Below are 17,562 nucleotides of genomic sequence, written 5' to 3'. Positions count from 1 at the left end.
TGCGCGGCAGCCAAGAATCCAGCATATGGGACTAAATAAATAAACGTTTCAGCAGCGTGAAGAGCGAGGATAGCTGTCCTAATGCCAGAGCGGATTTTATCCGAAATGCGTAACAATGCTTTGTAGACTAGGATAGCCGTTGACCCCTGAACTGTCTTCCTCCGTTCCTCAGACGCCGCGCGCTGTCCCTCGTTGACGACGGCTGACCTTTCGGCAGGTGCGGCCTGGAGCGCGGCCCCCGCCCCGCGGCAGACGCGGCCGCCGGCGCTGGCGGTGCCGCTGGCCGCCGCCCTGGTGGCCGCCGCACCCACGGAGGCGGCGCCGGGGGCGGACTGGCCGCTCGACGCGTCCGACGTGCCGCCGCCCGCCGTGCGCTTCGTCACCGACAACTCCAGCATCGTCACCGCGCAGACCGGCTCCACGGCGCTCATCCCCTGCGTTGTCAGCAACCTGGGTGACGGCATGGTGAGTCCGTGTTGCATCAGTTCTGTCTAGCGATAACAGGAGTCGGTATAGAAGAGGTAGGGGATCAAGCATTAGAATTTAGACGAGCTTTGGAAGACTTAAGGTCATATAAGGCTCTAGAGATGTATAACACTCCATCAGAATTTCTAAAATCATTGAGGTAGATGGCAACAGAAAGGTTATTCATATTGGTTTGTTGAATTTCTCAACCTGTCAATATACCACCTGACTTTCCGAGAAACATCATCCACACAAAAACCTCCTGGCAGATTAAAACTTTGTGCCGGACCGAGACTCGAACTCGGGACCTTTGCCCGTAAAAGGTATAGGTCCCGAGTTCGAGTGTCGGTCCGGCACACAGTTTTAATCTGCCAGAAAGTTTCATATCAGCGCACACTCCGCTGTAGAGTGAAAATTTCATTCAAGAGTCATCCACACAATTTCGAAAACGGAAAGAGCTTACAATTGAGAGAATTATCGCACAACCAGCTTAACAGCTCATACATCCACTGCTTACAAGTATAATATAAAGAAAAACGGAAAAGAATATTAAGGAGGCGTTAGATAAAAATCAGTTTCCTTTAGGAAAGGCAATTCGACGTTGCCGTTGATAATGGAAGTGAGACTAGGATTTGTACAAAAAAAAAAAGTTCTAAAATGTCAAACCGTGCACGATGATCGGAATTCTGAGGAAAATAGGTGTAAGCTATAGCGAAAGACGAATAATATAAAATATGTGCAAGCAACCAAGGTGGAACAATAAGGCCACGTACGGAGCGCTTGGATTAAATAGGGTGGAAGACATGGTTGCAGCCTTTCGCTCCCACTGTCAGTTTATACATTGAAGAAGCAGTTACGGAAATAAAAGATCAAGAGCGGAATTAAAATCCAAGGTGAAAGAATATCACTGATAAGATTCGCTCCTCACATTGCGTTCCTCAGCTTAGGTGAAGAGGAATTAAAGGATGTGTGAATGGGATGAACAGTGTAATGAGTACAAAATATGGATTAAGAGTAAAACGATGAAAGACGAAAGTGACGAGAAGTAAGAGTAACGAGAAGAGCGAGAAGCTAATTTCAGTATTGGTGATCACGAACTAGATGAAGTTAAGGAATTCTGCTACCTTGGCAGCAAAATAACCCATAACGGACGGAACAGGGGGGACATCAAAAGCAGACTAGTAGTAGCAAAGACGGTATTCCGACCAAGAGAAGTGTACTAGTATCAAACATAGGCCTTAATTTGAGGAAAAATTTTTTGAGAATGTACGTTTTGAGCATAGCTTTGTATGGTACTGAATCATGGGCATTGGCCAAACTGGAGCAGAGTAGAAGCATTTGAGATTTGGTGTTGCAGCAGGAAATTAGGTAGACTGATAAGGTATGGAATGAGAAGATTTCCCAGAGAACCGGCGAGGAAAGGATAAATGGAAAACACTATTGGCAAGGAGCAGGAACAGGGTGCAGAATATCTCTTATGCCATCACGGAACAACATCCGTTAACTACAGAAAGTCGTAAAGGGTAAAAACTGTAAACGAGGGATGATAGAAGAGGGAGCTCTAGAGGACAAGAAACCGTAGAGGAAGACAGAGATTGGAATTTATCCAGGAAATAATTGAGGACGTAGGTTGCAATTGCCACTCTAAGATGAAGAGGTTCGTGGCGAGCACAATCAAACAAGTCAGCAGACTGATGACTCAAAAGAAAAAAGAATTCGAATTCGACACAGACAACTGTTGGCATAACTTCGGAAAAATCAGTCATATAGTGGTTATTTCGTCAATGCCACCTCAGAAAATGTTCTTCCACAAAACAGTATAGTGATGAGATGTTTCACGTGCTCTTCGGGATTTAGCAACGACACTACCGTAAGTCGCGACGGCATTATGATTGATTTGATGCTCTCGTCCATTTTTCCCAATGTTTGGCCAGTATTTTCCTCTAAACTACACCAATTATCCCACATTATTTGATTTACGTATTGAATTTCTGATATGTACGTTACTGATATTCCCTGTCAATACCCCTTCCAGTGACAAGTTATCCATTCCTGGGTTCTGAGGAATCCATCTTTATTAAGGACCTTTACTTCTCATCTTATGTGTATAGTATTTTGATTGGCTGTCCTGTTAGCGTATAACGTTCTTTGAATACGCGTCATTTGAAGTTACTCCAGTGTCCTTTTTCCTCGATTTTCAATGGCTCTTCTCCTTCATACAATTCTGTACTTTCAGAAAGCTTTTCGACTTTCCCATGCCAATATCTGGTACTAACTGTATTCCTTTATGTAAGGAAACGCTCTCCACCAGTGCAAATCTACTTCTGACATCTTTTTGAAGATATTCTCCATGGTCTTAAATGAGCCATTCTATTTTCAGGTGCATAGCAGATAAAATTCTTTTTTTTTTGCAAATATAAATTCCACTGCTGCACCTTACCACGATCTTTTATATTTTTCTGAATAGTCCATACTTTGAAACTATCTCTGGGTTCGCTGCAGTTCTCAAGACCTGCTGTGTAAAATTATAGTTGATAGTGTCAGCATAAAGATACAATATCTTATAAATTTCATTATAACATATTTATACTGATATTATTTCACGTAATAGACAACAGAAACTTAAAGTCTACACAACATAAAATGTAGCTTAGGTCAGACATAATTCTGCACACCTGTTTCCGTGTACGCTCTGATGCCTGCCGTGCTTCGCTCAGTGTGTATCGTACTTTCTGAATTGCACAATCGATTCACATCATCCCCTACAGTGTTGATCCAAATTTTATGTTAAACAATGCGATATACCCCTCACTACCACTCTTCATTCCTCTCGTCTGTGCTTTATGATTATGCCGTATGCTGTTCATTCTATTTCATATGTTTTGCAATTGTTCCTTACGTCCTGCTATGCCAGGTACACAACGGCACTATGTATCTGCTTCGTACGCTGTTTATTTTCGTAATTCATTCAGCAAATCGACGTTTAAATTCACTTAAGATGGATCCCTGACTAATGGTCAGTAGCGCACTAGCACACAGAACCGTCAGAAAGAATTTTGTCCAAATATCGCGATGCCCTCATTGTAATTAAAGAAGTCAGTTCTTGCTCATTGCTTTCTGTGGCTTGGAATTGTATTCATTAATTTAGTTAGCAAGTATGTTACTGGTATCGGAAATATACGAGTATAGTTACTCTAGACACAGGGATTTTAGATCACGTTTTGAATACTACGTTCTTTGGTAACCATCACAGGTAAAAGACTGTTAGTGACGGATATGGTAGCCTACCCAGTTGTACCATTGGTTGGTATTAGAAGGCTTTGAGTACAAATAGCGCAGAATAACAGCCTGAAAAAGTAAGTTATTATTTCAAAACTTCCATCAGGTTAAATTTCATAAATTCCATATAATTTTTTTTTTTACAACATAAACCACGAAGTATAAAAACCCAGTGAATTAACTGTCCAGATTGAAATACGGTTGCTGAAACAAAATGTTTTAAATCCTTACTGAAAGTTTAGTTGACTCATTTACACACCAACACAACCAGTTTGATTTGATCCCTTCGTCAACATACAATATGGTTCAGGCCACAGGACTGCCAAAACCAGGTTACACAGACGTTAATTACAATTTGGATGTACATCTGCAAGGAAAGCGAATTACTCTTGCCGTACTATCGGTGACTACCCACACCCACTGATTATAATACTGGCACTTGCCTAACATACGTTTACAGCAAAACGACCACAATTTCGAAGTACTTGAAGAAACTTCCCAAAATCTTAATAACAACTGTCATCATAAACATGAGTACTAACTCAGGTCGCCGTGTTGTATTAGCAAGCAAACAGCATACAACTTTAGTCCAACTGTATTCTAAAAGACTCGATAATATTTACAATAATAGGGGTATGCTCTCTTATACGCAACAGTGCCTGTAACAGTCTCCTGCAGTGCGCTCAACAAGTGCGCCAAATATATTAGATTTACGCTAGGCTAAGACAGACACACACACGCACATCTATATATACATACACTGCTCGTGACTTTTATAATGCGCAATCAAGTGTCAACAGAAAGCATCTGTTTATTTCTCACTACGAACAAAATTATTTTACATCGGAATCTTGCGAGATCTTTCAATGGAGCACTTTCAAGTTACTATATTATGACATTTGTGTTAAGAGGGACATTATAACTTAATAAACAGCTGTCCTATAGCGACTCAGATTCAGTTCTGCATTTAGCGCGCACCAGGGCAGTGCTTTTGCTGCTGGAGTACTGTTTCTTTATTGAGTTTTACTGTCCCCTTTAATACTTGCCGATAAAACAGATATCGTACTACACTAACCTCGAATCTCCCTGTCAAATGAGCACGCAAAATTGCAACCTTTTTGGGTGTAATAATGAGAAAAAACCGGCGCTTTGCATCGATACTTGGCGTGGCTTGAAAGAAGTGGTAAGCTCTGTTTATTTCGGCTGACTCCAGATACACAATGCAAAAACGAAATATCAAATAACTGTCAAAACAGAACCAAAAAATGCCCTGGGTGTCTCTTAAGAGAGACACGTTATACACATATACACTAAAGCAGCAAAGAAACTCGTATTGGCATGCATATTCAAATACTGAGATGTGTAAACAAGCACAATACGGCGCTGGGAACGGCAACGCCTGTGTACGACAACAGTGTCTGGAGCAGTTAGATTGGTTACTACTGCTACAATAGCAGGTTATCAAGATTTAAGGAAGTTAGAACGTCATTTTATAGTCCGCGCACGATCGATGGGACACAGCATCTCAGACATGAAATGTGGATTTTCCCGTACGACCATTTCACGAGTGTACCGTCAATATCAGGAATACGGTAAAACATCAAATTTCCGACATCGATGCGGCCGGAAAAAGGTCCTACAAGAACGGGACAAACGACGACTGAAGAGAATCGTTGAACGTGACAGAAGTGCACCTCTTCCGCAAATTGCTGCTGGTTTCAATGCTGGGCCATTAACAAGTGTCAGCGTGCGTTCGACGACATATCATGGACAGGGACTTTCGGAGTGGATGGACGTGTACGGATATGGAGACTAGTTCATGAAGGGAATGGACCATGCATTTCAGTCGGAGACTGTTCAAGCTAGTGGAGGCTCTGTAATATTGTAGGACGTGTGCAGCAGGAGTGGTATGGGGCCCTGATATTCTAGATACGACTTTGACCGGTTACACGACGTTTTGCGGCTCTTCGGTATATATAAGGTAGTGGCAGAAAATTTCCTCGAGAATACAAACTAAAATGTTGAGTGATCTCAGTGAACACTGATACAGCTACAAGAGCCATGCAAGGTGCAATGTTATGCGACAGTTTTTCGGAACGTGTGTTAATTAATATAAATTCAGATTAGAGACTCACCTCCGACTTGAATAATTAATTACAGTCAGAAAATTTAACTGGAGTTAAGTGTATGAGAGATGGTTGGCTTCTGTACTAATCTGAAACTAATTTGCCTTCTAGTTGGAGGCCAAAGCACATTGGGCGACAGAGATACAGCGTTGAGCCCTGGAATGTCTTTGGACCATTATGTAAACGTGGTGTTGTACAAACCCTGTTGTCACTTTCACACCAGCGCCACAGCCTGGCCATCCACATAAATTTAAATAATTTCACCGTGCCTAGCCGTAAACTGTATCTCTCTTATGTCGACTTCCTCGTTACCTATCATTTACCTATCAATTTACGTGTTAACCCAATGTGTAGAAGTAGTAGATTACTGACCCTACTATGTATGTCGAATATCCGTAATTATCAGAATGATTTTGCTAAGTAGTCTTGAAACGAAAAGGAGCAAAGAAGGACATATGGACATCTGGCCGGAAATGGATTGCAAGGCAGCTAGACCAACTTTAAGGTAGAGATATAAGGCCTTTGACAGTGCAGGTTTCCATGGTTCAATGTCCTTGTCATAACAAACTGGAAAAGTGGCAATGTTCCGTCTACACTCGTGTTTCATTGCTATGGTGGTAATGAACAATCACCACCGGTCCAGCGTCAATGCATAGTCGATATACCTCCATACGGAAGTGTGGAAGTGATCTGTAACACCATGATGTAGTAACCATATTATTCTTCGTACCAACAAAGGCACATCTTCCGACGGGGATATGCCTCACATGTGAGGTGTTGTGGAAGGATGACAGGTAGTCGCCAAAAATACCTGACCACGCACTGAGACTCAAGCGGTGCTGATGGTTCACTGCCAATATGCTACTAAAACATTAGTACAAACGTACACATTTCCATATACCTGGTGTTTTCTCATTCCTACACTGTCCAAAACCATCATGTTGATTAAAAACGCCGCTGCAGTTTTATGGCGTTGAGTAACATTAGTTATTGCATCAGGCGACATCCTGAAAAGAAAGAAAACTTTAAATAATACCACGAAGTGTTACAAAGAAGGTCAAACTTTTGCCTAAAGCGGATGACTGCAAGTAATATGAAATATGGTAAAGACCATTACTTGCAATTTCAGTACAATGCTGTAGTACCTTTAATTCTTCCTTCCCCCCCCCCCCCCATCGCCCCCAACCCCCCGTCCGTATCCGAAGAATTGAAGAAAAAGTCGGAGCCCTAAATTGGATGTAAGCAGTTGAAAGACGGTGGTATGGGGGAACAGGATGAAACAAATAAAGGTGTAAACCGGAGTAAACCACACCACGTTCAAGTGGATCCAACTTTACGGAGTAGAGAAGAGCACCGCGGCAGAGCGCTGATTATCGCGGAAACAAATGACGGGCTACAAGCCATGTGGCGCATATGCAGAAGCACTAGGCACACTATGAGTGTAAGGAAATTACTAAATATCGGCTGTACGCTAGTTTACAATGACAAATACCACAACAGAAAATATAAACTGGGTACTATTGACAGATCTATATGGTGTACTTTGGGAAACTATCAAAAATGTTCATATCCAACTTCAAATTCGTGTACCTCGCTCGGAACGTATTTCCAGTCACACGTACATCAGAACCCTTTTTCTCTTTATGACTTCAGTGATGGTGTCCTTCAGTTCGTCCTGAATTAGCAAGATGTCAGTGAACGTAGAATTAGGATGTGCTATACGTCCAACGTATTCATTAAATTTTGAATTATTATAGGATTTTTCTTCACCTAATTCACAGCATTTAGAAGTAAATTGTGAAATTAGGTCAGTCATCTACAGAACGTATATCCACATCTAAGAACACTTTTATCAGATGTGAATTATTACGGGTCTTGTCGTAGAGATAGTAGACGAGCGACAGTTCAAAGATGTCATGTGCGACACAGCATATGGTTGTATGCAATAGTTCAAGCTGCTTACTTTATCACCAAAAGATGGAACAAAAGAGAAAATACACTTCTAACTTTTTCCTTCTGAAGTTGATGGTTTCTCATAAGTACGAGTACCAAGTCAGTGCCTTTAAAGAGTATTTAGATGATTACGTGTAGCTGACAGCCAAACAAATATATTGCCTCTCACATTAGTAGAGGAAGTACCTTGGAACCAGATATGTTCTTTGTATGTCTGTATATTTGGATTCACCAGTGAAGAAGGTCAACCACATACGACAGAGAGTTGCTGATAGAAATTACAGTTTGTTCATTGTTGAGCAGTTTTTGAAACTGAAGCCTGAAGAATTGCTTCTTGTCTATGTATCCAACTGAATCTGAGAAGATTAATGTAAGATACCAACACTGCTTCGCTAACACAGCTACAAGCAATTTACTTTTATATAACCCCGTACGAAACATAGGAAACAGTGACACCAGGGCTTAAGATTCATTTGTTCCTCTCACATGAAAGAGCTGTGCAGTTGTTCAAAGAACCAAGCTGGCATTCACGTTTAGCGGTTTAGCGAAACAACAGCTCGGCTTCCTCCGAATACCAGCTGTCTTAAACCCTGCAACTCCTCGCTCACTTTCAATGAAACGATTTTGAATTACAGTACACGGCTGTAGAACTCTTGAAATTAGCGTTTATTATCATTATACTAATTCCAGTTCGACCGCTACCTGACTTCCGACTGAATTATATTTAGTCATTTGAGATATACTGTTTTGAAGACGTTCAAGTCTCCATTTCATAATTTTATCATAACGGACACGTACGTCTCATTGTGTTGTATTGTGAGTTACCATCGTATCTGTCCTCTGTTTCCTATTGTTGGTGTCCGTAGTAACGTTGTTCATGTTTAGTTGTGCTTCAGACCCATTCCGAGCTCACGTAACCCTTGCAGAAAAAGGAAATTTCCTCTGACAGGCATTATGTTTCGCGTTACCTTTATCTTTTAAAGGGAGCGTAATTAGACGCTACCTGTTTCTGTTCCACAGACAGCCTTAAGGCATGCTGAATAAAATGTAATATCAAGACTCGCTTCCGAAAGGAAGTCAGGTTTTCCGATTATTAATTGGACACTGTTGCGCAAGTTCCCTGGAGACGCAATATTCTAGAAACAGAGAGTGGAAGCATCGTCGTAGGAACGGTCCACGTATTTCCCACCTTACTGAATCACAAAGGGACGGGTCATATATTTCCAGCTTCGACTACTGAATCGATCATGAAGTATAAAAGAAAAATGATAAGGGCAGAGCAAATAATAGTGACGTACAGTAACGAGGTTTGAGATAATGCATAACATTTCTTGAATCAGCTTATAAACTGCCCTTCGAAGTTATGGAAAATTAGAAAAAGAGAAAATGGCTGTAGCACACAGTGACCGGGTTTCTGATTGCGCATAACATTTCTTTTAAAATCGGTAGAGGCCGTCTTTCGAAGTTGTATGGAAACAAATCATCAAGAATTATAACCTTATTCACAAGCTGTGGCAGCTAAGACGCTACAAACAGAACGGTTACATCCAGAAGAAATATTTTTTTGTTCATTGTGTTCTACAGCTTTTATAAATTATAGAAATGACATCATGTAAGATACTAATTTTCTTCTAATTTTTTGTTATGCGACCGTTTTCGGTCAAAGAAAACTACCCATCACGAATGTTTACTAACAGGAAGGCCTACAGCCATCTATAAACCAAGGTGTCACAAATATAATATTTATAAATAATATTTAATCATGCGGAAGTACATGTAGAGAATATCAGTTACAGAATTAAGGTGGAAACGGCCGCGCAATAAAGAAAAATTGAACAGCAGTTTAAGGTGTTACGTGGTACTGTTTCACCATCCTAATCTGGTAACTACGTATACATCGCCAAGCAGTAGCTGACACGAATATTTTAGCAGAGATAGCACACAATCCACTACGACCCAGCGTATACGAGAGAGAGGAAACAGCCATATGTAACTAAATTCCAAGGACTTTCATCATTTCCATATATCGCACCATCATGATGGCAACAAATTTAAAATATTTTTATGTTTTCCCAATGGTGTCTATGAAAATGGTAAAGTAATGATGCCTTGTAATAGAAGATTTCTTTTATTAGGCAAAACAAACACCAGTGTGTCCACGCTAGCAGACAGAAGGGGATGCACGAACGACATTGGTCTGTCAACCTGGAAGCACGCATATTTTTAATCACATAAGTGGTTCTTGTTTTATTGACAAGAGTCTCAACACCCAGAAGCATCTACAGTTCATCGCAGATATACTGCCTCATTTATTGAATGGCATCCTACTAGACATACAGAAATTCTCGACGCACCCACATGATTTATGTCCTGCCTGTTCCTCACTGAAATGTAGACAACTTCTTAAAAGAACATTTTCTAATAGCTGGATCTGTTATTCTGAAACCAGGAAATATTCCGCACTCCTACCACATGAACCATCTCTGGACTTCAGTCGGTGGGAAATATTAATATGAGTTCTACAAGGAAATGCTCCCGATGACATAGAAAAGTACAAAAATAACTTCCATTAAGAAAAACGAGTAGCATTGTCTGCTGGGAATGGCTTAATCGCATGCATATATACTCAAGATCAACATTTTGAGCACTCGATATCAGAGTCAATATAATAAACACAAGAATTGTCTATTAGCTACACGTTTCCTTACCTTTGGTATGGTATACATACGTTTGTAATACCACTTCTCCGGATGGCAGGACAATGATTTGCGACACTTTTACGTTGTTACTATTTGTTCGTGTTCTGCACGCATCATGTTATCGAAATCTTATTCAAGATTAATTCCAGTACCGCAAAAAGTAAATAATTCCATTAAAAAAACAAACACTTGGTAGAATTCGTTAGCTATAAACTTTAAACTATATTCCTTCCTTTTAGTTCATTTTTACGCTAACCAAAATGTTTTACTCAGCTACCTACGGTTGCACATTCGTCCTCTACGACTTCTTACTGTGCGAAACTGGAACATACCCATATGTCATCAACCTGAGCAAAAACTTCAGCGTAGTTGTTAGTAAAATAAACAATTTTCTTTCTTAGAAACTGAATGGCTGTCCTTATTCAAACTAAAAATATCTTTATACTTAAATTTTTGATTTTTAGGCCTTCAAAAACTAAAAAAATCCGTTCTAGGAACTGAAATATGTAATTTTTCAGGGTTTTCCAGCGAGGCATTGTAATGCTGAACAATCGCGCAAGAAAGACACGAGTAACTGGCAGAAACGCGAGTGTTCAACATGACAACTGAAATATACTTTGCGACCCAAAGTCTTGTGCTAATGATCGATTAAGATAACATTTCCGTTTTCTCTTCTAGAAGTAATGGGTTTGCGAAAAGGTTCTTGGATCACGATCATACTCACCAGCGGGAGAAAATCTCCTTCTCTTGGCAAAATTTAAAGTTTTCCAGTTTTGTAAATGAGGCGAATGAGATAATTTTAGATGACCTATCATATGCATAGGTAAAGGTAATAAAGAGAAGGCCAAACTCACTGAAATAGCTAAATGATTCTTCATTCTTGTAAAAATAGATGTAAACAGTATAGAAAAGAAACAATTCAATAGCTTGGAAAAGTTGTAGTTCTCCTATGTTCCAATAAATCTTGGCCATTAATCGACCTGAATGGAAGATTAATGCAAAAAGCACAGAAAATAGTAGCTTTCATACTGCAAAAAGCTTGTAACATGGTAGTGTCAAGCATAGTTCTCAACTGGTGTTCGTTTCGTTAGCTTATACCTCTAACTGGTGTTAGATTCCGTAGCTTTTAGGCGTTCATGTTAAGCGGACATTGTTCCAGACTTGTGCCCAATAACTGCGGGGGCACTGAGGCACAATTGGTGGCGTTAAATCGCTTCTTTTTATTTTTATTAATTTCTTCTTACTCAAGTAATATTCGAAACGAAGACTTATAAAGGAAAGATATTTCATTCCTAAATTTATCGAATAGAATGTTTAGTTTGTCAACAAACCAACAAACACTTCTGTCACTGTGATGATAATTGATGCTTAGAGAAGCATGTAGAACTGTGGAAGATGGAGAACTAACGTCACTGAAAAGAAGTGTAGAGGCCTCTTCGCTTGTCTTCTCCGGCCCATTTTGTCTTTCTTTCTTGTGAACATGTACTGACAACATTTAAGCAAGATTCATCTCTAATTTTCTCGTTTAGTAATTCTGTATTTTAGTATAATTAGACGATGTAAGTATTTAAAATAGTTCAAATGGCTGTGAGCACCATGGACTTATCATCTGAGCTCATCAGTCCCATGGAGCTTAGAACTACTTAAACCTGACTAACCTAAGGACATCACAGACATCCATGCCCAAGGCAGGATTCGAACCTGCGACCGTAGCGGTCGCTTGGTTCCTGACTGAAGAGCCTAGAACCGCTCGGCCACAACGGACGTCTAAGTATTTAAAAGCAATACCAACCTGGCTCCTTATCACATTTATAATTTGTATTTTGTTTTGAATATTTCTCAGCTGCTAGATAGGAGAAGTTGGAGGCGGACTCTGCGAGGGTCAACGACCGAACACTCTTCGTGTTTTTATTTATTTACTTATTTATTCATTTACTTTCTTTCGAGAAAATTACTTTGGGTATTGGGGCGCTTCATTGTAACTACTAAACAGTTAAATTGCCGATATTTTATTCCTTTCTGCGAACCTCTTGAGGGTGGTTCACTCTTCGTGTTCTTTCCTTAATTGCTTCTCTGTCGGAAGCTAGGACCTCCTTGAGATGTTTTACGAGATCATTTCCCTTACTGTATACTGTTGTATGGTAAGGTGTGAGTTTGATGAGTTACCGCCTTCGAACAATGACGCCTGATGCAGCATAGATTATAAGACAAATACTGATAAACTTCAGTCAGAGCTACAGAAATTCCACTGAGCTGCATCGTCCACTGTTCTTAAATGAGATTAATGTCCGTCATGAATCTGGCTTGTCTCTATGTCGTTTGAATAACATCACTCTATTTCATGAACTGCTACCAAACGCCGCCCCTTTGACAACATTCAGTTGAAAATATCATTTCGGGACAGAATGCAACGCCACAACGTGATGTGTTATGTAGCGGGTTACTGATAAGTTCCTCTGGGGTTTCAGAAGACTATTCTGCTGGACCCAGAAATACAGACAAATAGACAATATCAGTGAAGCGATCTCCAAAATTTTAACTCACACTACAGGTGCTCAATACATGCCGTGTTTGTATTTGCCGTTTACTGAAGTTACAGGCTTGGTGACCTCGAAGACGAGCCAACAATTAACTTTGTAAATCTGTTAACTGTGTTTATTACAGGACATATACACAGCCACTTCGGTTGCACAAAATTTTTTCACTTGACCATAGTTTCGATTGCACTAGGGCAGTCTTCATCAGAACAAAAAGTTACGTGGAATACATGTAACCACACCAGGGTTTAAAACATCTGAGCGGCTATGATTACATGTATTCCATGTAACTTTTTACTCTGACAAAGATTGCCCTAGTTCAATCGAAACGATGGTCAATTGACAAGATTTTGTGGAATCTAAGAGGCTGCATATACGTCCTCCAATTAAATATCATACGGTTGCTGGATCATAGCCCATCAAATGTCTAAAGTTCTGTGAAATTAGCCAGCAGTGTCAGATACGTACGAGTATGCTACTGCTGCACGAATCTCGTACATAGTTAATTGCTAGTTTTATTGCCGTTAACTAACTGCACCACCTTTTTACTGTTTTTTCGGTGCTACAAAATAGTCTGTTAATATTTATGACCTCGTAAATGTCAATATTACTTTCATTACCACAAAGGTTTTAATTTTGTGTCATCTAATCCAACACGCAATACTGGTCATTGGGCTCTATCCTAATATGTATTTAAAAGTAAGTCTTGATTCTTCTTGTATGATGAAAGTAGTCGCCTCTGGAACATGCCATATTGTGCTATTTTTACCTTCAAGTTGGCGGCAAGCCACACTTGAATGCATCGCTCCATTTGTTTCGACTTTTGTAGAAAAATGACTGACAGAAACAAGAGGCCTATAGTTATCCGTTTTCAGTTGTACATTCGCTCCTGACTTCGTTTGTCGACACCAAACGTTAAAATATTAAACTGGCAGAAATTGCAAAACTGTAGCTAGTTATGCCACACACTTTGTCAACTATAATTGTTTCATTATTTTACTATAAATACTCGTGAGTCTCTTGGACTCTTCTTTATTCTGTCCCAAATGTTAATTTAATCAGTTTTTTTTTTTGGCCGCACCCCCTTGTTATCCATTGTCACTCGCCTCACTGCTACTAACAGCCCCCACCGAGTTGGCATCGCTTCCCTGGGATGCGTCACAAGCCCTAATCTCGTGAACAGCGGGCAAGGGTCGGCGGCAACGAATCAACAAGAAATGCGCCTTTCGCGTGAACATAGAAGGAGCGTAATCACCTTCTGGACGTTTTCTTTTCTTTACGGAACTTTTACATACAGATTACTACATGATATCGTATTGTGTTCATGAGTAAATGTAAATCTTCGTTTACTTACAAAAGAATTCAATAATTTGTACACTGACAATAATTTGAGGGAGCATCTGAGCTGTTCGTGGATACTGTCACCTTACAGCCCTTCTGTAGGCTCGTGTACTTCCTTCCAGCCCCGTAGATGGAACGAAGTTCTCCTCACTCGGCTTCGGATAGGCCACAGCCCTACGACGCTTGGCTTCCTGCTCCGGCGAGAGGACCTTCCAATGTGTGGTGCTTGTGGCGTCCAGGTCACTGTGCGCCACGTTTTATTGGATTGCGTTTAATTTTCTGACCTATTGGCCGCAGCTGATGTGCCAGCGGCTCTGCATCTCTTTTGGGAAACACTCAAACGAACGTGGTTAAAGTTTTAAAGTTCTGGGACTTGTCAAATGTTTTTACAAAGACTTTAGGGAGAAGGTCTTAATTTGCTCACTGTGTGACAAGCTCCCCCTTATTTTATGTAAGTGGCCAGCCAATGACAATTTTCTGTGGCATTCTTGCTGCTACGTTTTCGTTTCCCTTACGTTTTACTTCCTTGTGTAGTATTTTCCTTCTTTTCCTGCTTTCTTTGCGTGTGTGCTTCGGTTTTGCTAAGTCTGTCCACATCCGTTTCTTTTAATGTGTGGCAGGGCGCTGATGACCTCGACGTTGAAAGCCCGGAAGCCCGAACACACACTCTCGAATTAATTACATGCGAGTGTGTAAAAGAGATTATTTGTCTACATGTTCCGACACTTCTGCCTCCTAGTCGTGCGCTCTACTACCACACCACTTAACGAATCGATAGAGATATGCAGTACCCAATATTACATGCAATTTTTGTATCTCTTCTGTATTTCCCTCAGTTGTCGTCTGACATTACAGAGTAGTTTTCAACCATGTTATGTATGTAGAACAAAAAATTGTAAGTGATGATTTCGTAATCTCAGTTATTTTCCTCTGATATAGCTTGCTAATGTTCTTGGATAACAGGTGTTCACAACTTCCAGCGTGAGCTTCCTCCCAGTTTCAGCTGCACTAATGGAAAATGAAAAAAAGTACGCATTCATACAAGTGACTAAGGAATGCCGTAGTTGGGCGGGACACTAGAGACGGCTGTTAATGTGATGATCAAACGCACAGCGCTGCGGTCATACCTAGGACCACGTTATCAGCCGTGGAACGCTGAAAGCCTCTCATCAGTCGTTAATCTCCAGAGCCAGTAGTACCGTATGCTGTACCATACGGAAATCCAACCGTGTGGGCAAGATCGTTAGCATGCCGCGAGAATGTGGACGTGAATCGTTCGTGCAACTGACAGCGCTGAGATAGGTCGTGTTGTGCGCCTACGGGAGGCAGTGATGTCACATCGCAAACCTGTGTCTCCACGGTGTATCGATGTTATCCCCAACTGTTATACTCGTCATCCTGGGTCTAGATGGAAGCGCTGCACAGATGCATGCCATAGAATCGCATCTTATAAAGTGTCGTATCGAATCGCACCACGTCATCACTGCAAATTACACTCTCGACCCATGGAGTACTACCGATTATTTCCTCTGAGGTCCCATAATCGAGCAGTCCGCCTCCAGAAGTGTCACGACAGGCTCTTGTGGGAGGACGAATGGAGATCTGTTGCCTTCACTGATGAGACTCGCCTCTGTCTTATTGCCAACGATGATCGCAACGGTGTGGCTCTGTGCAGGTGAGCGCCAAAGTCTTGGGAGTACACGACAGACGCACACAAGGCATCATGGTGTGGGTAGTCATATTTTACAATGGCCGTTTTCCTATGGTGGTAGCAGAGGGGATACTGAACAGCGTTCGGTACGTCCAAAACAGTGTACATCCCGTCGTTTTACCATTCGTGTACCAACAAGACAATGTGCTTTTCCAACACGACAGTGCATGTCTACATGTATCCCGCTCCACCTGACATGCGCTGCAAAGCTGACGTCGACTATCCTGACCAGAACGATTCCCAGATCCGTCTCCCATTGAATATGTTTAGGACTGGATAAAACGTCTCGTCCCGCAGGAAATCTGCCCAAACTGAGGCGCGATTTTGAAATTACATAGCAGCTGTCCCTTAAGACTACATACGTCATCTCTACGGTCGTATCCATGGGAGGATTGCAGGCTGAATTGTTGCAAAAGAAGAGTATACCGCATACCACAGCTGAGATTTCGCGCGCCCTCTCGACTGTTCTCAGATACGGATCGATTCTCAAGAGTGTGTCAATAAAATGTCCTTCTGCTGGGTCTATTAATTCTCGCTGTTCTTGTTTAATTTTCCACCATGGTATTTGGGTTAAGAGATCACATGGTCAATGATAGGCTAGAGGGGCTACAATGCGGTCTTTTACCACTTTGTTTTGTGTTCTCTGTAGTCAGTCTGGTGTAATGTGACCCGCCATGAATTCCTCCCGTGTGCCAACATCTCCATCTTAGAGCGCACTTGCAACCTACGACCTCTATTATTAGCCGAATGTATTCCACTCAATGTCTTCATCTACAGCTTTTACCCTCTATAGCTCCCACTAGCACCATGGGAGTCATTCCCTCCTGTATTAACAGGATTATGTATCAACAGGTGTCCTATCATCTTGTCCCTTTTTCTTCTCGGCGTTTTCCAAATGCTTCTTTCCTCTCCGATTCTGTGCAGAACCTTCTCATTCCTTACATTATTGGTCCACCTAATTTTCAACATTCTTCTGTAGCACTACATTTAAAATGCTTCGATTATTTTCTTTGTTGCATGAAATACCTAAAAAATTCTCCGAAGGAACATTGGTGTGCTGAGTACATCCGGATTATGAGGGGCCACGGCCGCCCTAGGACTTGGAGTGGCTGTTATAGTGTCTCAGTTGATATAGATTTCTATCCATCTCAATCAGCCCAGTATATTAGTGAATAAACTTTCTCAAGGCAGCTTTATAATAATCAGGAAATTTTGACCGAGGACTTCCGGCGTTAGAAGCCACCCTTATTCTGCCAACGGCCTTGTCGAGGTGGGCGGAGTAGCGGTCGGGCGTTCAGGGCACTCTCTTGTCCTTGGGGTGGGAAACTGCCCCTAAAGGTGGAAGAATCGTCAATTATGAACAGCATGAGGATACAGAAGGCAATGGAAAGCAATGAATTAATGACGTAAAGTGTATCCACACGAAATGTCGACTGCTATTGAATAAGTGT

At 41.2% G+C, this 17,562-nt stretch overlaps 1 protein-coding gene across 1 annotated transcript in view; it reads left to right on the top strand.

The window, feature by feature from the left end:
- Positions 1 to 351: 351 nt before the first annotated feature.
- LOC124798573 (zwei Ig domain protein zig-8-like) overlaps positions 352 to 17,562 on the top strand; it is a 212,922-nt gene continuing 195,711 nt past the window's right edge. Inside the window, exon 1 of the mRNA XM_047262035.1 lies at positions 352 to 465. Coding sequence (XP_047117991.1) covers positions 463 to 465 — 3 coding nt within the window. The 5' untranslated portion in view covers positions 352 to 462. The remainder of the gene's footprint in view (positions 466 to 17,562) is intronic.

The sequence above is a fragment of the Schistocerca piceifrons genome, chromosome 5, assembly GCF_021461385.2.
Source record: "Schistocerca piceifrons isolate TAMUIC-IGC-003096 chromosome 5, iqSchPice1.1, whole genome shotgun sequence".
NCBI classification, from domain to species: Eukaryota; Metazoa; Arthropoda; class Insecta; order Orthoptera; family Acrididae; genus Schistocerca; species Schistocerca piceifrons.
This window is presented reverse-complemented; position numbering and strand designations above follow the sequence as displayed.